Source organism: Vigna angularis, chromosome 2 (genome assembly GCF_016808095.1).
Source record: "Vigna angularis cultivar LongXiaoDou No.4 chromosome 2, ASM1680809v1, whole genome shotgun sequence".
NCBI classification, from domain to species: Eukaryota; Viridiplantae; Streptophyta; class Magnoliopsida; order Fabales; family Fabaceae; genus Vigna; species Vigna angularis.
Genome location: NC_068971.1, coordinates 47,524,925 through 47,548,022, shown reverse-complemented (window position 1 = coordinate 47,548,022; position 23,098 = coordinate 47,524,925). Strand labels below are relative to the sequence as shown.

The 23,098-nt window shown below is 34.6% G+C and overlaps 2 protein-coding genes across 3 annotated transcripts; both read left to right on the top strand.

Annotated features, from left to right (window-relative positions):
* The first annotated feature begins 10,293 nt into the window (after positions 1-10,293).
* LOC108327731 (nudix hydrolase 18, mitochondrial) lies at positions 10,294-12,053 on the top strand. Its single transcript, XM_017561423.2, has 5 exons — positions 10,294-10,550; positions 10,894-11,005; positions 11,123-11,206; positions 11,302-11,430; positions 11,538-12,053. Exons 1-5 carry the CDS (start codon positions 10,453-10,455, stop codon positions 11,694-11,696), a joined length of 582 nt encoding a protein of 193 aa, XP_017416912.1. The 5' UTR covers positions 10,294-10,452; the 3' UTR covers positions 11,697-12,053.
* Positions 12,054-17,601: 5,548 nt separating this feature from the next.
* Positions 17,602-19,597, top strand: LOC108328238 (plasmodesmata-located protein 7). 2 transcript variants are annotated; one of them, XM_017562071.2, is made up of 3 exons: positions 17,603-18,732; positions 19,055-19,168; positions 19,252-19,597. In XM_017562071.2, the coding sequence occupies exons 1-3, from the start codon at positions 18,003-18,005 to the stop codon at positions 19,257-19,259; spliced, it is 852 nt and encodes a 283-aa protein (XP_017417560.1). In that variant the 5' UTR covers positions 17,603-18,002; the 3' UTR covers positions 19,260-19,597. The 2 variants fall into 2 exon arrangements, with proteins under 2 accessions (XP_052729621.1, XP_017417560.1); XM_052873661.1 differs by lacking the exon at positions 19,252-19,597 and having other exon boundaries at positions 17,602-18,732; positions 19,055-19,176.
* The last annotated feature ends 3,501 nt before the right edge of the window (positions 19,598-23,098 follow it).

Below are 23,098 nucleotides of genomic sequence, written 5' to 3'. Positions count from 1 at the left end.
TTTAGTCAATATTTCAAAACAATTAACATGGAAACAAAACACACAAGCTGCAGGACACACCAAAACAAACATCAAAACTGGGCAGGGAAAGTCGCGCCGGGCGCCGCCTCAGTCAGTAGGCGCCGGGCGTGACATGCAGTCTTGGGCTAAACCCAGATTCTGCATTCCAGCCACTGTGAGTGTGTGTGTGTGCGTGTGTTCAAGCAAGATAAAGAAGGCAAAAATTTAATACAACACAGCAGCAATAACAAACAACACTCTAATTGAATTGAATTAAACAACCCTAGGTCAAAATCAAACCATGCAAATGATGAACAACCAAGGCTAAGCATTGTGAAGGAATTTACAAGAAAAGAATGAAAAGCCTACTTGATGTGCAGAGAATGTGATTAGCTTGGTGTGGGGATTTTTGCAGTGGGAGAGTGCTTGGGTGGAGAATGACCGAGAGTGAGGAAGAAGAGAATAGAGTGATCCAAACAGTGGTGGCAGCAGCAATGTGGTGTGTGGCTGAAAATTTATGAGAAGGAAGTTGATTGTGGTGATTTGGAGTGGAGAAGAGTGGAAAATGTGAAGTGGAGGTGCGTGAGAGTGTGTGTGAGAGGTTGTGAGGGTGTGAGTGAGAGGTTGGGTAGGTTTAGGTTTGGGTAATTTGATTGGGCCTCACCACTGTACAGTCTGGAAAAATAGCTGCAGAAGTCGCGCCCGGCGCCTAATGGATCATGCGGCGCCAGGCGTGGGATTGTGACCCAGCCAGATGCAGAATCAGAGAAAGGGTGGTCAGACTGGACGAGCTGGCGCTGGGCGCCCTCTAGTGCTTGCGGCGCCGGGCGTGAGTTTCTGCAGGATTATGCAGAAACTGGTTTTCAAGCTACCTAACTCGGGTTTTTGTGAAATTGAACTTCAAAACACTTGAGATGCTCCAGAATCCCATATTATCATTAAACAAACTTGTTCAAAACCCAAGGAATTGAATTGGAGCACTCAAGTTGCAAATTGAAGTCATTCTTTCAAAGTTTTAAAATTCCACAAGTTAGGCAACATTTTTGGCTATTGGCTTAAGAAAGGCACTTTGAAAACATGTTAAAACAGCCCAGAAAGTAGCCAAAACAGTTTCACATCTCTAATTCACATCAATGCACTATATCCTTCAACAATCTAACAATCAACTCAAAAATTCACCTTGGTTGTTCTTCACACAAGCATGGTTCAAAACAAAGACAACACACTGATAACGGTAATTTTTACCATTATCTTTGAACCAATTCTTGTACCAAATCTACCCTTTTTAAGCTTGAAACATGTTTAATCCTCCCTTTTTATCTAAGTTTGCGAATAAGTCTAGCTTAAGCGTTACATACAAGTTTTCATCATTAATTCCTCAAATTTGTAGGCGAATTGCAAGCTGTTAGAGAAGTACTGTATTTACCAAGAATGGGAGGAGGAAAAGGATTCAAAAGCAGGATCTGATGGAGCAGGAAAGGAAGTTCACGCCTAAGAGCCCAAGAAGAAGGAAGCAGGATACATTTTCTGCGCAAGCCTCGCGCCCGGGCGCGACCAAAAGGGCGCCTGGGCGCGACCATATGCGCGAGCTCCGCGCCTGGGCGCGACCAAGAGGGCGCCCGGGCGCGACCATCTGCGCGAGCTCCGCGCCTGAGCGCGAGAAAGAGGGCGCCCGGGTGCGACCTTCTGCGAGAGCTTCGCGCCTGGGCGCGACTGAGGAGGGGCGCCCGGGCGCGAACTCTGCTGACCTGGAACCCTAGATCTATTTAAAGCATTCTGTAACTGAGGGTGGCAGAATCTTGGCGGCTGAAGCTTGGAACACCATTTTCGAACCTAAGGGAGCTGGTTTTGGGCAGTGGAAACTCTCCATCCTTCCTCCTTGGATCCCCATTCTTCCATTTTTCTCCATTGTAAGCTCAAGTTCTCCATGACTATGGAGAACTAATTTCCATTTGTTGGGGAATGATGTAGTTACGAAACTTTCATGTAAATGCACTTGGGTTTAATGAATTTAAGCTTCTTTCATTTGATTGTGAGTGTTTAATTTCCTTCTCTTAAAGCTTGTTGTGACTTGATCAACCATAGCATGATTCTAAGATTTGCTAGATATTGGAAAATATTGTGTGGATCTTGAACTGGAATTAACACCTATAGGAGATTGTATCTAGGAATGGAGCTTGATCCTTTAGTTGTCATAAACCTCTAATTGTAATGCAGATGAACTTTCTAGGTTACCAAGGAATTGGGACTGCAAAAGTGAGTCTAGGCTTTTTCTACCAAGGAATTGGGTCTAAGTATAGTAGGAAGGTTGACAAACGCAATCAATTGATGAAGTAGTAATGTGCATTTGCATGATAGCGTAGTAATTACAATCATTCTCCAACATCTCATCCATATTGTTTCATTATCCATCAACCATTTTCAATCTTTTAGCCTCTAAGACGTTCATTTTATCGCATATTTATGAATGTAAATTTTATTACACTTGAATCATACCAAAATGATGTTATTCTTAGTCTAAGTTAGTTAACTTTTTATACGGTTTTAAAGTATTACACGAGTCTATTGGGAAACGATATCCGGTCTTACCGGTTTTATTACTTTGAACGATTTGGTACACTTGCCAAAGAGTTAACACACACTACACATTAAAACATACAATCAAACAATCAAACAACATTCAAAAATTAAAAACATACAAGAGAAAAGGTTAGAAAGCTGGGTTGCCTCCCAGTAAGCGCTTGTTTAACGTCATTAGCTTGACACCATTAAGCTCAAGTTTGATTTTTGATGTTGGAATGCTTCTTCTTGTCATGACACCAACATCCTCTCAGCAATTTCCTAGTCACCAATTTGACTCTCCTAGAATATGGAGCCTCTATCTCAAGCACTCCATTTATCTTTATGTTCTTGATGACCCATAACCTATTCTTGAATCTCATTGGTTTGCCAGGTTTGGGCTCATCGCTTGCCATCACAGGATTTTGGTGAACTAGTTCCTCTTCCTTTTCTTCTTCTTCTCCCTTTACTCTTGGAGATAAACAACTAAAGCTCCTCTTGACCAACTTGGCAGCTTGCTCTGTTAGACTAGTAATTGATAAAATTTCATCAGTGGCTTCAATACTAGTCTCTTTTTCATGATTTTGCTGCTCAACTCCAAAGACGTTGAAAGTTACTTCCTCATCTTGGTTTTTCAATTTCATTGTTCCTTCTTCCACATGAATGACAACCTTAGCTGTCTTCATGAAAGGTCTTCCAAGTATGAGTGGTATCTCGACATCTTCTTCTATGTCCATAACTACAAAATCCACCGAGAATTGGAGTTTGTCTATTTTGACCACCACATCTTCCATGACACCATACGGATACTTGATGGATCTATCCGCCAGCTGCAGCATCATTCTCGTAGGCTTGACTTCAAGACCACCAATCTTCTTAAGCATAGATAGGGGTATCAGATTGATACTAGCCCCCAAGTCAACGAGCGCTCTACCTATCTCCTGGTTTCCAATAGTGCATGGAATGGTGAAACTCCCTGGATCTTTAAATTTTGGAGGAAGAGTCTTCTGCATGATGGCACTGTAATTTCCCTGTACTTCAATTGTTTCCTCATCTAAATATTTCTTCTTGCTGAGGATTTGCTTCATGTATTTAGCATAAGCAGGAATTTGTTGCAGTGCTTCGGTCAATGGCATGGTGATCTCAAGTTGATCGAATATTTGCTTGAACCGAGCCAATTGTTTCTCCTTCCCTTTAGTAGATGGGATTTTTGGGTAAGGGAGGTGTTTCACTATTTCTTTCTCTTTTTGGTTTTTCTCTTTTTCAAACTTTTTATTCTCTTTTCCTCCTCCAACAATCTCTTCTTCAATTCTTTCTTGATCTTCCTCTTCATTCTTTTCTTTTTCTTTTTCTTCTGGCTTTTCTTTTTCTTCTTCTTTTCTTCCAACCTCTTTCCCACTTCTTGTGAATATTACATTACATTCTTTCTTGGGGTTGACTTGCGTATTTGCAGTAAATTGTCCACCCTGTTGGTTTGCTAATTGCTTGGCCAATTGACCAACTTGCACTTCCAGATTCTTTATAGATGCATCAGTGTTTTTCTGGTTTTGGATGGACTGTTGTATGAACATTTGCAAGGTATCTTCTAGCTTTGAAGTCCGATCATTTTGAGGTTGATAATGCTGGGCAGGTTGATACGGATTTTTACTGCTAGAAGCTTCTTGATTTTGTCTCCACCCTTGATTGGAAGGATTAGGGAAATGATTGTTGAAGAAGTGGTGCCGTCCTTGATTTCCCATATAATTGACTTCTTCAGGTTGGGACGTACTAGGACTTTGACAATGGTCGTTGGGGTGGTTATCTCCACAGAAATCACATCTCATTACTTGATGATGTGGTTGAGGTTGAGCTTGCATTGCTTGTAACTGCTGAGGTAGTTTGGCCATATGTTGAGTTAAGAGTTCCATTTGTTGAGCCAGAAGCTTATTCTGTGCAAGTAAAGCATCCTGGGCACTCAGTTCATACACTCCTCTCCTCTGTGCTGGAATTCTCCCATGTTGGCTCCTCAAATTAGTGGAAGCCATATTTTCTATCACAGCAATGGCTTCATCAGTAGTCTTAAAAAGTACTGAACCACCAAAGGATGCGTCTAATATCATCTTTGTATGAGGTTGCAAACCATTACAGAAAGTTTGCACTTGCATTTCTAGACTGAATCCATGGCTGGGACACTTTCTCAATAAAGATTTAAATCTTTCCCATGCTTCACAAAGTGGTTCATCTACTCCTTGGACGAAAGTAGCAATGGCAGCCTTTACCTCTGTGCTCTTTGATGGTGGAAAGAAGCGTGCTAGAAATTTATATTCCACATCCTCTCAGCTCGTAAGACTTTGATTAGGCTGTGACTGGAGCCAAGCCTTTGCTTTGCCATTAAGAGAGAATGGGAAGAGTCTCATGTATAATGCTTCTTCGTCCTCCCCTTGTACACCCATAGTACCACATAGCTCATAGAAAGTGACCAAATGAGCATGGGGGTCTTCATTGTCTAGGCCAGAAAATTGATTTGAACTAATGAGCTGGAGTAGAGCAGGCTTCATTTCTGCCAGCTTGTCACTCATAGTGGGCCTCACAATGCTTGAGAAATTTCTCGGGCTTGTGTAAGTGATTGAGTCCCCTATGGTTCTCCTTGGAGGTGGTCCTGCGCCAGCCATCCCGTTCACAGAAGAAGAATCAAAAGACTCTATGTCTTGATTGTTGAAAGAAGATGAAGATTCAAGAGCAGCTTGTGCTGCTAGAGCTTTTCGTTTCCTAGTGTCACTGTTGTTCCTTCTAGCTGCTTTCTCAATCTCCAGATCCGCAAGGAGTGGTTCAGATGACACAGTCCTCCTTGTACGGATGTTTCCCTGCATACACTAGAAAACAACCAAGCTCGAAGCACAATTTAGCTCAAAAATTATATAAATGATAAATACAATAAACAGACAGTTATACACAAAAGATAAAGTCTAAATCGGTTAAAAATCACACAAAAGTCTAATTTAACACGGGTCCCCGGCAGCGGCGCCAAAAACTTGATGAGACTTTGGCAAGTGTACCAAATCGTTCAAGTAATAAAACCGGTAAGACCGGATATCGTTTCCCAAGAGACTCGTGTCCTAGACAATCGTATAATATCTAACTAATTTAGACTAAAGAATGATTCCATGTTTTTGGGGTTTTCATGCAATTATATTAAAGATAACACATAAAGGGTAAAAGTGATCTTTGATAATGCAAACACTTAGGAAATGAAAGATTAGAAATGATATGGAATGGTATTGTTGGGGGTATGATTTCACCTACTTCACTCTTATGCAAAGAAAAACACTTCCTCTTTATTAATATGCCAATGTCAATCTACTAAATTACTCAAACCCAATCCCTTGGTAGAGAGAGCCTAGACTTACTTCTTAAACTCCAATCCCTTGGAAAACCTAACAAGTTCATCCGCTTTAAGAATTGAGATTCAAGACAACCAAAGGTCCTAGTTCTATCCCTAGATACAATTTCCTTTAGGTGTTTAATCCAATTCTAGATTCACCCAATATTTCCCAATATCAAGCAAACCCTAAAATCATGATATGGTTGAATCAATCATACAAGCTTTAAGCAAATGAATTAAACACTAACAATTAATCAAAGAGGCATATAATCATTCAAAACAGCTGTAATTTACATAAGAGATCTGTGGTTACATCAATCCCCCAACAAGAATGAAACTAGCTCTCCATAAATGGAGAGCTTGATCTTACAACAATGGTGGAAATGGAAGAAGGAGGAAGACCCAAGGATGAATGAAGAAGGGCTGTTCCCACAGCTCCTAGCTCGCCTCTGGACGCTCCAATTGAGAGAATTTGTGTCTGGGATCCAAAGATGCCAACCCCTTCGCGTTCCAGAACTAAATAAGCCGTTTCTGCCACATCAGCAAAAGTCGCGCCCGGCGACCCGACAGACAGGCGCCTGGCGCGTTCTCGGTCAGCATTGTCACGCCCGGCGCCGCCTAGGTCAGTAGGCGCCCGGCGTGACTCTCTGCAGCAGCCTGGGTTCTTCATCTTTTCAGCTCCTTTTCTCTCTTTTCTTGGATTTTGGCCATGTTCTTTGGTGAGTATCTTCTCCCAGCTTCTTTGAATGGGGATTAGCCAACAAATGGGCTAATTACAACTTATAATGTAAACACTTACAAATACAAGAAATTGAGTTAAACAAGACTAAAAGTAAAGGAAGAGTTGACAAATTCCATCAATTTGATGTTGGATAATGAAGTAAAATTGGTCACTATCAGTATGTGCGATGATCGTATAATTCGTTATACGGGAGCATATGAAGGAATATCGTCTGATTCAGTGCCAATGAAGAAAGAGATAGAAGAATAAATTAGAAGAATTCAAGTTATATTTATGAGTTTGTAGTTGAAATCTGAGTTTAAAACATATATACATATCAACTATGAATTTTCAAGTGTGAGATTATGAGATGTTACCTCAAATGTAATGCTACAATATATCAATTATAAATTTTCAAGTGTGTGAGACTATGATGTTACATTCAACATTGTGACATAGTATTCATCTAACTAGTCCAACTCTTAATATTCTTAAAAAAAGAAGTAAAGATAGCATTCTCGGCCTAATAAAACAAATGAAAACAATAAAATATATTTATGGTCTATGTATCTATATCTATCTATTTACAATAATATAAAAATAATATTATTATAGTTATAGAGTATACGAATGGTGTTTTTTTTTCGAAAAAGAATTCATTGCAAAAATAAACAATGAAACATGAGTATAATTTAAATAAAAGATTAATATCATCTTTTATCTTGTATATTGTTTAATATACATTTATATATCACAATAATAATATACACTTATTTGAAACTTCTTATTAAAAGGAAGATAATGGCTTTTTTAGAAAATTCATCGAAAAGATGAACATCAATAAAACTTTATTTTAATCACATAAAATATTAATACTACTTTCAACTCAAATATTTTTTCAATATAAGACTTAAAAAATATCATCAAAATTAAAAATAATATATATATATATATATATATATATATATATATATATATAATATTGAAAGTTTTCTTTTTTTAAATATTTCTTTTCATTTTATTTTCGTAAAGACATTATTTTAATATTTATAGAAAAAGAGGAAACATATGTAAACTAATTTAAATCATTTCACATAACTAAGACCAATCCTCTTTACTATTTACATTTAAATATATATAACAAAAAAAATTGGAAGTTCAAACTTAAATATGACACCTATAATTTATCTCTAATATGTGTAAAAATAATAAATATATTTACTTTAGGTTATATATATATATATATATATATATATATATATATATATATATATATATATATATATATATATATCTTTCCCCAACTTCTACCAATAAGATAATATTATATTATAACGAATATAGGTGCTCCCGTTTATGATCACATGATAAAATATCTTGGATTATTTGAGTGTAAGTAAAATTTATATTGAATCTCCTAACTTAATATTCACAACACACAATTAATTTAATAGTATTTATTAGTAACTACTAACTTTACATTTTTATCATAACAAATTACCTTAATATTCGCATTTTATCATATCATCACCACCACTGATTTTTTTAACACATAAATATCATTTTTAATAATTCATTTAAATAATTTACACGGAGGTTTTTTTATGGTAATAGATATAATTTGGATAAGCGTTCCTCACTTAAATAATATTTTTAGTAAGAAAGAAAATTAATTTAATTTTTTTCAAACAATAAACTATCACACAAATCGCCAATTTCATCACTTAAACAGCTTGTGAACGCTTGAGTGATATTTTAATAAAAGAGGAAAAAAATTATTTTATCTTTTTCATTCTCAAGTTATTAACTATCATCTAGGTGTGTTAACTTGAGAGAGTACATCGATTTTAGAGAATTTAAGAATAAATTTTGTATTATTATTTTAAAGAAGGAGATTTGAGAATAAACTGTGTTATTCTTTTAAAAAATTGAAAGTGATTGAAAAATAAATTTTAAAATAAAGTTTGTAAAAATTTAGGTAGGATTTAATCGATGTGATAAATAAATAAAATATATTTTAATTAATAGAAAATGAAGATTATGAAATTGTTCTTAGTGATAATAATATTATAAAAATTATATTTATAAATAACCTATTTATTGGTAAAAAATATTTTAAGTAATAAAAAAAATAGAATTTATTAAAATAATTAAAATAATATATTATTTAAGTCAATTTTTTGTTTAAAATTTATTTTTTAAATATAATTTAGTCATAATAGGATTTGAAATTACTCATTAGTGAAATCCGTTATGGACAATGAATACACTACTTAGAATCTGTATTACAGGTGAATATGAAATCGGTTACAACAACATGTAGGATTTTACGATAATATGTGGAGTGAATTATGTTCTATTAGAATCAAATACACATTCATCCTCAACCTCTCATGAATATGAAAACGAGTTCCCTAAAGGTGCATCAACCCACCAGTAATTACAATTAGAGTACAACTCTCTGAATTTGTATAGTATATGAAATTCATTCAACCTCTTGTAATTGTACTATGAAATCTATTACAAATATTTGAAATTGATTACAACTATTTATGTTCTCAAAATTATAAAAATTATAGAAGAAAAAAAAAAGAAAAATTTAGTCTTAAATCAACTCAAATATAAGCATATCACCAATAATAAAAAAAAAACATGTGTCTCGCAAGCTTGCGTCACTTTAAATATCTCAAACCGAACACTTTAGTATTTACGTTTTTTAGGTGTTTAAGGTACATAATAGCACATGAGAGAGGAGTTTCCAACCAAATTAATTACATTGTGCAGTATATAGTAGTAATTCACAAATTCAATGTAAAGCAACAGTTTTCTCAAATGTTACGAAATATTAAATTCATATTAAATTGTAGAACTGTCTGTTTTTTTTTTTATCATAGTTAAAGATTTATTAAATCATAAATATGCTATTTATTATTGTGATCCAAAAATACTAGGATTGAATAAAATCTTTCTCAGTTTCCATACAAACGTATATATTAAAATATAATTATGTATGTGTCTAATGCAATTCCCCCAACTTGTCTCTATGTATAAAAGTTAAAATAAATGACGTTGATAATTAGCTTATTATTCATTATAATTTACTTTTCTATTAATATTTATATATAACAGTAAACTGTATTAACAACAAAACTGTTAGTTGCTAACAAAAAATTGTTCAACTAAAATTTTCCAGATACGGCGTCAATCACTATCAATCAAGTATGAAAAATCATAAAAATAGTCTTATATTTCAAGGAAAAAAAATGAAAATCTACCGAGCCAATGACAGCTTCTAGTAGCTTATATCAATTGCAGGTCTTCACATCTAGATAAACACTGCCGTTTTTTTCTTTTCTTTTTTAAAATTTTTATAATTATTTTCAGAAGAAAATGGAAAGTGTTGCAAATTCCCTGCTAGCCAATGGATATTGACAGCCACGTAAGAAATTATTTGACACGTCATAGACACGTGTCATAGCTTTGCATGCATTTGCGGCAGATCTGTTACTGAGTGAGGCCCAACTCCAATGTCACTACCTTTCTCTGTTTCTTTCTTTCATTTTTTTAATTTTTTAAAATAGTTTTAACATAAAATAAAACATTATTTTCTCTCTCCTATCAAGACACACACACTCTCTCTCTCTACCGGGTTACCACTATTAAAAGGTATCCCCTCCTGCATCTCCTCTCATGCTAGCTACTGAATACAATTTGCTTTTGTTTGTAGTTGTTTTTCTTTCTCTTTCTGTTCTTGTTCCTTAAACTCTTTGTTTAGAAATTTCCTTAAAAGGGTTAAACAGAAGAAAAAAAAATGGTGGCTGTGGTTGCCCAGGAAAATGTTGTGGCATTGGTTTCTCGTACCGGCAGAGAGTTGCAACGTTATAGAAAAGGTCGTCGCCAAGTTGTGGGGTTCGTGTCTTCTTAACTCTCTCTTGTTCTTTAATTTTGGGCAAATGGGATTTCATATAATTCTTTTCCTGTCCAACTTTGTCGAAACTATTTTTTATTCCTTTAAACTTTGTTCTGATTTGGGTGAGTTGTGTTTACTGGTTAAGAGAAGAGTAAAGCAGTTGAAGGTTGCTGGTTTGTGGTTACTGGATACTAGGAATTTGAAAATGGGTTTTTAATGAGGGAATTGAAAGTAAATTAGTTTGGTGAATTGAGGATTGCATTGTTTCTGTAGAATTGTAGAATTTCATTTCTCGTTACTAATTGTGTTTTTAATTTTGTGTGTGCAATCGTGTTCATGCAGATGCATACCGTACAGATTTAAGATTGGGCAGAAAACTTCTTTGGACGTTTCTGATGAATTGGAAGTTCTGGTTATCAGTTCTCAGAAGGGAAAAGGGATGCTATTTCCGAAGGTAGACCCATTATCAATTATTAGTCAATAATCAACACCAACACCCAAATGGGCCAAGTTACACATTATTTAGATTTATTTTATTCATTTATCATTATTTTGGTTGACCGAATACCAGGGAGGCTGGGAATTGGACGAATCAAAAAAGGAGGCAGCTTTGAGAGAAACCATGGAGGAAGCTGGGGTGAGAGGCATTGTTGGGGTAAGCTATTTAATCATGATGTTGGCCAAAAATAATGATTACTAAAAAATGCTTAGTAAATTAACAAAAAGATGTTCCTTTTTGTGGTGGTGCAGGGTAAATTGGGTAAATGGAGTTTCAAGAGTAAGACTCATGACACTTTCTATGAAGGCTACATGTTCCCTTTACTTGTTGAAGAGCAATTGGAGTTCTGGCCTGAGCAAAACGTTCGTCAAAGAGTATGGGTAAGAAAGATGAACAAATTGAATGAATGTTGAAGCAGTATTTTATTATGGTAGGGTTGTACTTTTCTGAAAGGGTCACTGATTTTTGTTTGAAACTTTCCCTTTAGATGAGCGTCACCGAAGCAAGGGATGTTTGTCAACACTGGTGGATGAAGGAAGCTCTAGACAGATTAGTAAACCGTCTTGCTGGTCAAAAAGTCGGTCGTGATAATAAGCAAGTTCTTGGTTCTATGAACTGCACAAGAGATGCCAAATCTGACTTGTAAATAGAGTAGTAGCATCGTGAAGGGTAGAGTTCAACTTCTTTGAGTTTCGGCATAAAGTTGTGTAGGATCCAAAAGAATTGAGCCGAGTCATAGAATATAAATAATACAGTAGTAGTAGATCGCATAGAAATTAGTGATTCCCCAGTTCTTTTTTTTTTCAAAGAAAAGGAATTTACATCTGTTTGTGGGAATTCACCTTATCTGTATTATTGAGAGACTTGTGGATATCAATTAGTCCACAATCGAATTGCTTTGTTTTTCAAGCAACAGAGTTGTGCTAATGTCAAGCAACACAATCGATAAGGCTATCTTGAAAAGAAGAAAAAAAAATGAGAAGCTGCAACTTGTTTTCTCTTATTTACTGCGCGAATTGATTGTCTTTTGTGGGGGGTTTAGTTCTCTTCCCTTTACTCGGAAGGCATGTTCTTTGAGGACGAACAAAAATTTGATGTGATAATCGTTTATGGACTCTGTTAAAAAAAACTTTAGGGTTATTCCCTGCCGTCATAGGTACAAATGTCATTATCAAGCGTGATTAAGTGTCATTATCAAGAGTGATTACTAGATCATGTTGCTTGGCCTATTGTTTGAGATCATACCATCTTGAATTTAAGTATATAGGGTCTTTTTATTTGTTACTCAGTTGTGGCAGCCTGTGTATCAGTTGTTATACCTAACAATATCCCTTGTTGAGTTGTACCTTCAAGAAGGTACGAGTGTAGATGGAGATATTAAATAGTGTCCTTTTGTCTTTGCATTTTGGTAGACTTTTTCTTGGGGACCTTGGATCTGAAGATTTATGTGAACTTCGATCCTTAATCAGTACGGTTTAAAAGTTATGTCCATAATTCACACTGCTGCTTCAGCAATGGCAATTGATCTTTGTGGCTTGATATCAGAAAGTACCACAAAGTGGCTAATCTATGACCAAATGATCGAATAATTTTGTATTAACAATTCGAGGGAAACGTAGTGGAAAACTATTCATGAGCAAAGAAGCTTTGGCATGACAGAGTGCAGGGATTAACTGATTTTTAGAGTCATCATGACATGTAACTGAAGAGGTTGTGGGGCATAGAGTTAGGCATTATATTTAGCAATGAAGTTGTGGTTGTAATAAGTGGAGAAAGATCGTTGGCATTAGCAAAAAGACCCCACGAAAAAGGTGTAGCTGTGTTGGGAAAACACTCAACACCCACTATAAGTTATGTGGAGGAGTATCAAAGGAAACTCTTGATATATACCAAAAGCCAGCTCAGGAAATGTACACTTTCAAATTTGAATATTCTCTCCTTTATGAAAATAAATAATCAATTAGGAGTTGACCGATTGGTTTAGAAGAATCAAATACGTCTCCCTGGGCCCAAAGGACTATAAACAGGCCCAATAAACTTTTGGGACCATGTCATTGAAGAGTAAAGATGGTTCATTTTTCTGAGCCACATGTGATGAAGCAAGTTGTAAACGTGTTTACTGTTTACTTCAATGGACCATGAAATAACTTAGTCACTTACCTTAGCTAGAGTGCCCCAGTTACAGCTTTAGCATTAAAAGGATATAAGAGCTTACAAGAGCCTCCATCACACATTGATGCAAAAGTACAACTCAGATAAAGTCGAGTTAGATAATTTGAGCTTCGGTCTTTTGCTATGGGGACTTCTTTTTGCAACACCATGTTTTCCTCCTGGACCACATCGACTTTGTGAAAGACAAAGACCACACGGAGTGTGTAAAAGACTAAATTAACCCTCAACATCCACTTGTGTCTGAATTGTGCAGTTCACAGATCACTTTTTGATTATAGGATCAGAAAGTTACTTTTAGATTATAGAATCTAAAAACCTATTTTAGATTGCACAAGTCTTCCTATAACAAGGACAAAGTAGGAGTTTTAACCTTTATGGTGTGCCGGGAGGAATTATTGAAGTGTAAAAAGAAATACCCGTTTGATATGTCATTCAGTATTAGGGTCCACCAACTGCTGAACTGGACCCAGCCCAATAGCGTAGAGTCTAACAAAGAATTGAGTTTATGTTAGAGTATTGGTACTGAAACCCTCAATTTTCTATTAGACATCGAACCTTTTTCAAAACACTCCTACTACACGACGATTCGTTATATATCTCTCAATATAAATATATTTTTTCGCCAATATTTTTTTTGTTTAAACTTATAAATCAAACATGATTTTATAATTATATAGGCATGATCTTATCAAATTTCAAAATAAAAAATGTTTTTCTGTGTATTATAGCAGAATGTTCTCCAGATACATATAAACATATGTTTTTGTTTATGTATTTGGTCGAGATATATTTGGGGGTATTTAGTCGAAATGACTAAAATAGCTTTTTTTAAAGATAAAATAAGTAAATCTTCCTGAAAACACGCATTGAATAATAACAAATACAGTTAATCTAACACAACAAACTTAAAAAAAAATTGTGTAGTTACGTAACATAACACAAGCCAATCCAAGTTGGCTCACACATTTGTCTGTATTGTGTTCGGCCATGGAGAGATATAACCATAAGTAGATAAAGGTATATTTGAACAAAATTTTCCATAAAAAAAGAGAGAAAATGATAAAAAAAAATAAATGAATTTTCGCTATTAGTTAAAATTATCTTGTACAAAAAAGTAAAAAAGAATAATTTAAAGAAGTTATGTTAGAGAATTATTTTTATGCATGAGTTAATTTTAGCTTTTTCTTTTAAAAATGTTAATGAAGAAACTTGTTCAAAGAAATACACAAAAGACCTAGTGATTTAAAATGTTGATCTTAGCCAGTTTTTAAGTGGAGATGAAGAAAGAAATGAAAATGTGAAGAGGAGGAAGAAGAAGGTTGTGTGATAATAGATGTTTGGATATAGATAGTGTGACCAATTGTACGAATTAGAGGGTTTGGAGTCTTTTGGGCCCATTAATAGTCGTGGGCCGACCGATATGATGCAGTGAAAGACAGAATAAAGACAGTTGGGTCTCTTGTGCTGTAGTGGGGGCAAGACCTCACAATGCATTAATTTTCGAGTGTCTGCTTCTTAACAATGTTACCTGTTGATTAGGATTTGAGCCGAACGAAAAAGAGGGAACACCAATTGCAATGACATGAATAATTGCCATACTAAATGGCTTTTTCTTGTGATACTAACAGTTCAGTCTAGACAGAATTTTTGGCTATTTTCGTTACAATATTGTGTGACCTATTTGATTACATCATTTTCAACTTTAGTTGTTTTCCTCTGCTACTCCAAAACATCTTGTTTCGAGCTTAAAGTTACAAATTCATTTTGCACTTTTTAACAGGACAACTTACAGATTCTTTTGTTTGGATTCTCTTAATTACTGCAAATGTCAAGTTCTTGCGTGTCCATGCATGATTTATTGGTGGTAAGGCCAAATTTTAGGTTGAAATAAAAAGAGTTATAGGTAAGTGTTTTTTAAGGACAATAATTTAAGACAAGCACACTTTTTGTTTCACATTGATTTATTTCATTTTTTTAAGTCGTGGGAATCGGAACTAGTTAGAAAATAAAAAGATTTGTTATTTATTTAAACTTTAATACTAAATTTATAATCCATGATACTTACTTTTACATTTTCCTCTATCATCACGTTAAAAAAATTAAAAAGGAGGTGTGGTGCCCTGATATGTTGTCCATAAGAGTTGGTTAAACAATAGAAAAAAAAATTATATATAAATCCATAAAAAATAAATAAAAAGGTGTGATAAACGAATAATATAATGATAGAGCTATATCTGATTATTTCGACCAATCTCTTAAATATTTGAAGTTAAAAATTGTGTATTGATGAACTTATTTATAATTTCATTTAAACATGGTGAAGTTGGTGAAGTGAAATTAGATGGTCACCTTAATTTTAATATCATGATAGAAAACTCCAATAATATCTATTAATTAAACACATTATAGTCAAATTCAAAAAAATTCTTCATCTAAAAAAATGTTTCAAAATGAATTCACATATGTGAGTTGAATTTGTAAATGAGACTCAATTTTATGAAACCACTCAAGAAAATAAAAAACCACTAAAACAACTTAATTAATGACAAAATAGAGGTAAGAGTTTTTTATTATGACAAAACAAATATAAATAATATCTTCAAATGCTTAAAAAAAATATACAATAATACTCTAGCATAAAGTTATATCTCAGTTAGAACAAAACATTATCAACATTTTTTCGTTTTCTTCTTTATCTCTTACATGAAATCACTTATCACATGATATTTTTATTAAACAAGTCAAGAAAGATTACCCAAAAGACAAAGACACGCAATAAGCGTAACTTTGAAGGAATACGTATTTGTTTTCTCTCTTGATTCTCTTTTAGTAACGAGAGAAAAATATATCACTTTGTATGTTTATCCTTTTCTTTTTCTATTTATTTTTTTTATTTTTTAATTTAATGTTTACCCCTCCTCCTTTTGTCCAATATATAGATGGGTACTGTACATATATATTACCAATTTGATTAGAAAAAAAACAAGTATTAATGAGGGGATACGTATAGATTCAACATTATCTTGTTTTGGTTTGAAAGCATACTAAACCAGTGTTTGCAGCACTATCAAATATTGGTTTATTTAGGAACAATGCAAATGTGATAAGGTGCAGTTTATTTAGTTTGTCATCGACTTTCCATTCCTTCTCCTCTAATTAGGTCAAAACGTACAATTGAGAGTGTGAGTCTTATTCGCCTAATGGATCGAAACTTCTTGAGTATATGATCAGTTCCAAATATTGTTTAAGAAGAAGAAATTACATATTAGTGGTTACTAAGGGACCTATTGTTTTGGTTGTACCTTTATATGCTGGAACAGTTAAAGGTGATATCACTAGGGGACCATTTTCAAACTAGAAACCCTAACTCACTAACTGCAATAGACATGAGGTTAAAACCCTTTTTGGGATTTTGCCACTATTCTAAGCCTTCTCGTGACTTTCAAGTAGTGTTCTCAACATTTATGCCATTATTTAAGGCCCACTACGTTTCTCTTTCAACTTCACACGAGAAACAACTTTCCATAAACTTTCATGCTGCTATATAAAAACTCAATGTTCAATGCTATATTGCAATGTCCAGTAATATTAGACCTGGCTATAGTATTGCAAACTGAACGTGAGATCGACGAAGATATGGTGTAGTGCGATGTCACAGTTGTACTCTTGCGTCTTCACTTGAAACAAAAGCTATCGTGTGCCAATAGGGCAAAAGGTGTTAAAAGCCCGTTCCTACGTGAGTGTATAGGCTTACTTTACGATTAATACATATATTAATGCATGATAAAGCCCCTTCTTATGAACTGTGTCGGTTTGTGTTCTTTTTGAGAGACTCTGGATTCGATACATGCCAATGGATCAATATATGGCATTCAATAAAATCATTTTTAATATTTGGCATTAGATTTTAGAAATTGATTTTAGTGCGTACGTACGTGAGATCTTGGTAATAGTGAACCGACTTCATCCTTATTTCTTCTTGTTTTCTCAACCTTCCTTAGTAACGAGAAGTGTAAGTTATGTCTTACAGACTTTAATTTAAAATGATGATATCATTATTTATCATTCATCTCCAGCCATGCTGTGTTCGTCACTTTGTTTCTGGATACGTAACATGCACCTTTCTCTTTCGACTTTCGTTATCTTATACCATTAGTATATTCAAACTGAAACTGAGTATACTGATTGATACAGCAATAGCCACAATCATTAGGGTTACTTAAAGCTACAAAAGGGTTTAGCATTATTCTTTTAATTCAAAAGAAAAGGGAAAAAAAGTTCCTCGAGATTAAGTAACGGCAACAAAGTAGACACGACGAACAGGATTAAGAGATGAAAAAAAAACACAATACAACAATTATTTTACAATAATCAACAACCATTATCCGACATTTCATTTTGAAATAAATTTCATTATATTTGCCCACATTACATGACATGAAGATGATTCTTGAAAAGGTAGATAGAGCCCACATGCTGGGCAGTAAATTAAGAAGGAAAAGTTGTGTTTTATTCAGCACGGAGATAACATGGCTATGGCGTGGCGTGCTTATTTAAAGCAACTCCATGTCCAAACTCGCAGGTCTTCCACTCTTCACTCCTCCACTCCCAAGCAATACCAACCCATCATTTATATCACCAAATCAAATCAAATCCCCCATGACATACACGCACATAACATCACCATCTCCTTCTGACATACACATGCATTAACTAAAACACATCTTCATCAACCTCGTACGTCAACCAAACCAACCCAGTAGTACTTCTCAGAAAACAAATGGCGAAAACGAAACAAACCCCTACTGTCTTGTTAACCTTATTCTCTCTGGCCACCTTCTTCGTTCTCTCTCTATCCTCTGCCGCGGATTTCTTCCTCTACGGCGGCTGCACGCAGCAACGGTACGCCTCCAACTCGCCCTACGAGTCAAACCTGAACTCTCTCCTCACCTCGCTGGTCAACTCGGCCACGTACTCCTCCTTCAACAAGCTCACCGTGGTCGGCTCCAGCCAGAGCGACGTCGTCCACGGCCTCTACCAGTGCCGTGGCGACCTCGCTATGCCGGACTGCGCTGCCTGCGTTACCCGCGCTGTCGCTCGAGCCGGCCAGCTCTGCCCAGCGGCGTGTGGTGGCGTGGTGCAACTCGACGGGTGCCTCGTGAAGTACGACAATTCCACGTTCCTGGGCGTGGAGGACAAGACGGTGGTGCTGAAGAGGTGTGGGCCCTCCATGGGGTTGGGGTCGGGCACGACCGGCGAGAGGGATGCAGTATTGGGTGGCTTGGCGAGTTCGGGTGGGTATTTTCGGGTTGGCGGGTCGGGTGAGGTGAAGGGCATGGCGCAGTGTTGTGGGGATTTGAGTTTTGCGGAGTGTCAGGATTGTGTGGGGGATGCGATCCGACGGCTGAGGAGTGAGTGTGCTGCTGCCGAATATGGGGATATGTTCTTGGGGAAATGTTACGTCAGGTTTTCGACAAATGGGGCTCATGCATACAACAATAAAGCCCATGGTAAGGCCCAACTCTTAAAAAAACGTAGAAAGATTTTACAAACGCCAGAAGTAAATTTTTCAAAATTGCTTTTTTATTCATCCCGTTATTCTTTTGTTAAAAAAAAAACTTATTTGAATTGAAAAGGTTATTATTTTAAATGTTTAATATATTATATCATTTTTGAACTGTTAATTACTTTTCTCTACGATGTTCATCTAAGAAAATAAAATGAAAAATTTATTGATTATGGCGGATCCATATAAAAAGTATCATTAAGATTTGTTTACTAAAATAGTACAGTAAGGTAGGTAATTTAGTTTGTTGGATTGGTGTTGAGCAGGAAAATCAGACAACGAAGGTGAAAAAACATTTGCAATAATTGTTGGATTATTAGCTGGAGTGGCCATACTCATTATTTTCCTTGCTTTCTTGAGAAGGATGTGTGAGGGACACGGTAAATAACTAGTCATTTTTATCTAACGTTTCTCTTTTATTTAATTAATAATTGACACGATTTATTTTATTTTTGTCATGCAGGTAAATAAATTATAATAAAATGAGTGGGACGACACTGAGCTGCAAAAAATCTGAGCCTTCTCATTGGATTGCTTTTGGGGCCTCTTTTGTTTTCCTTTTTATCTTGACAACATCTTTTTCTTTTCTTTTCCTTTTTTCTTTGTTGCCCTCTCTCTTTATCATTCACTTTATTACAAACTTCAATTCAAAAGAGGACCTTCATGAGGATTCATATGGGAACACTCAGTCGAATGCAAAAGGAAAAAGCGAAAGATGAACAAAAGATTCTGTTTTCCTCACTCCACTTAACAATTTGCTTTGTCTCATCTCCTTCCAAACAATTATTTACATAATTCTTCTTTTTTCATTTTAAAATTGCATGAGATTTCTCACTTTGTGTATGGTTAGTATATGCAGCCATGGAGTTTTGGTTGAGTGTATCTTATATACTACTTTTGGTGTTATTCTGCTTTTGGTGCCAAACAAATGCCTTGACAGTTCGTGATATATAGCTTTTTTGTTTTTTCAAAGCTATGCTTTTAAATCTGTGTTTGACTTCACCAGGAAATTTAAAGCATTATATTCAAGGAATCCAAGAATTCAACTAGGGTTATTCTTCAAAACACAAAGAGTAGTACTCAACTATCGAGATTTCAAATTTTAATTCTTGAACGTGGAAAAGACTCTACCTCGTATGTCTCCATACTCTTCATAAATTATTCTCAATGACTACAAATACTTTTTACAATTTTATGAGTATAAAACTAAATTAAGAATACAAACATTTATTACTTTTAGGTACATATTACTTAATTACTTAGGGAAAGAGTATTTAAATCTCCTAAAGTTTTGCCTTTTTATAAATCCCCTAAACTCTATTTTGTCTTAATTGATCCTCACTTTTATCTCATTTACTCAACATTATTTATACATTTTCATCTTACTCTATTTTAGGTTGTGTGCGATTTAATTTTTTATTACATTCTAACTAAATAGACATTATCGAGTTGGTGCGTGAATAATAATATAAAATTACCTTTTTAATAGATTTACGAAAGTACTCTAATATTGTGTTCGAACATAAATGTGTACTTACTTTAAGAAAAAATCCCGTTTTGTTTTTTTTTAAACAGCTACTCGACAACTATTTAAAAATAAACTAAATTAAGATATCCAATTCAAATATAAATTAACTTATTCAATAAAAATAATTATAAGATAATTGTATATATAATAATAAAGTTATTAATATATCATAAACTCTTCCTTTAATTTTATAAAATCTTGTTATCTACTTTTTTTTAAGTATTGAATGAATTTTTTAAATAACTGTCGTAGAAAATTAAAAAAATATATTAAACTTATCTTCCCATAAATTTAAAAAAGATTTAATTTATCTTTCTCTTTCATTTGAAGTTATAAAATTGTTCTACCAAATTTATCCAAATCTGACTGAATTTGTTTGAGTATCATCAAATGCTTTTTCGATTGAGGTGTAAAGACGTGTCCAAGTAGACTTCATGCTTCACGAAAATAGAGAAAAGGAAGAAAAAAAAGTGATTCCAAATGCTTCGTTGCTCAAAAGACCAAACACGTTTCACTTTTCCTTTTCTTATTTATGTTTTTAGATTAGCTTTTTGACTAATATGCAGTTGGAAAGGTAATTTCTTAACTGATGTTAAAAATTAAATTTTTAATAGTAACATAAACATTTTATTACGTGATTTTAAATTTCTAAAAATAATTTTATATATAATTAAGTTATTAACATTTCATTTCTTTTTTACTAGTTTTAATGATAAAATAAAATTGCTATACATTTTTATATCTAATTAGAAATAATAATTTCAGCACATTAGTTATAAGATAGACGTGTCAATAATTATGAAAATAATACATAAGGAAAATAATAAAAATAACATCCTTTAGAAAAATATATCAAATTAATAATCCTTTTAATAATATAATAATATATATTGGGAATAAGTATCCCCTACTGTCAATAAAGGACAGTATTCTTGTACTCTACGGTTGTTTTGTTTGTTTTTGGTTAGTTTTACAGAAGCTCTATAAATAGAGCTTCTCCATTTTAGTTTTATGTATGAAAAAGGAAACACAGATTGTAGCATGTTACAGAGACATCAACATTCACAAGAAATAGTTTTTCTTACCTCTCTCGCTGTCCTCTCCATTTTTGCCTTCATCATCTCTGTGAGTAGCTCTCTCCACCGTCGCCGGACTGCTCCTGGACATCGCTCGCTTGACAGCACTCGAAGGGAAGCTTCTCGAGGCTCTGCCCTCTCTCCTCTCACTCAGAATTCTCGGTCTGTGTTTGTGCCACCCTGGACGCTGCAATGCTTGGAAAATGCCAAGGCACATTGGACTGGGCCGCACACTGTCTAAGTGCACAGTGTTGGGCCATTCGTAAAATGGTATCAGAGCAGGTCTAGTACCTGCTCTGCTTCCGTTGGCTCTGATCTTGGTATCCTTCTTTATCTTGGTATCTTCTTGGCATCTTCTTGGACTGGTTCTTGCGTTTCTTCCACCATGGATCAGATGGAACAATTTTCCAATCCATTCAGCCCCTATTATCTACATCTAGGTGAGAACCCTGGCCTGACACTGGTTACTCGGATTTTAAATGACAGCAACTACTCTTCTTGGAGCAGAAGTATGAGGAGAGCTTTGCTCTCCAAGAATAAGATAAAGTTCATTGATGGGTCTATAAAGAAACCCCAGAAAACTGACCCATTGTTTGATGCATGGGAGAGATGCAATGTGATGATTCTATCTTGGATAACAAAGACTCTGTCACCACAGATTGCAGAAAGCGTCATATACATTGAGGAAGCCCAAGAATTGTGGGATGAATTGAAAGAAAGATTTTCCAAGGGTGACTACTTCAAGATTTCTGATTTACTTCAAGAAATACATTCCATTAGGCAAGGAGAGAGAGGAGTTAGCCAGTTCTTTACTGATCTAAAGATTCTATAGGAGGAGTTGGAGTCTTTAAGACCCATACCCACTTGTACATGCAAAATCCCATGCAGCTGTGATCTGTCAATATATAATAAAAATAATCATGTCTTAGGTTGTAATGTGAGTGTATTCTTCTCTTTAATTTCAATATATAACCACTACACAAAAAAAGTAATTGTTAGATCAGATTTTTCAAATGACCAATTTGCCTTTTTGTTTATTCTTTAGAAAAATATAAATTATCCTTTTAATAATATATGTTAGAATTTTAAATTAAAAAATATATAATAAAAATAATCATATTTAAGGTTGTAATGTGAGTGTATTCTTTTCTTTAATATCAATATATAATCACTACATAAAAAAGTAATTGTTAGATCAGATTTTTCAAATGACCAATTTTTCTTTTTGTCTATATTTTGTATATTGTGAGAAATTTTTGAGAGACATAATTTATTAAAGATATTATATGAAGAAGGTGTTGAGGGGGTCAGCTTCACAGACATAAACCTAACAAAAACTGAATATTTTTTTCTCATTTGTTCAGGAGTTGGTTTTTGTCTACGTGATTAAGGTAGTTTCTTTTTGCAGCCCATGTTTTCTTCTTCCTGCACCCCCAAGTTTTGGACTCCTTTAAATTCTACCCCTACAAAATATATGGGGTGTAGATAATCGAATGAAGTCCTGAATTGGATTTTCGAATCCGAGGTGTGTTTGTGATATGAGAGGTATTCTACTGATTCTTCCGCACCTCCTTTTATTTTTTCTGCACTTCCACAGGCTTGATAAAATTACATTTTAAAAATACATTTCAGAATATCCATTTTAAAAAATAAAAATATATTCTGAAATATTTGTTGCTTAAGTTATTTTGAAATATCTTTCAAAT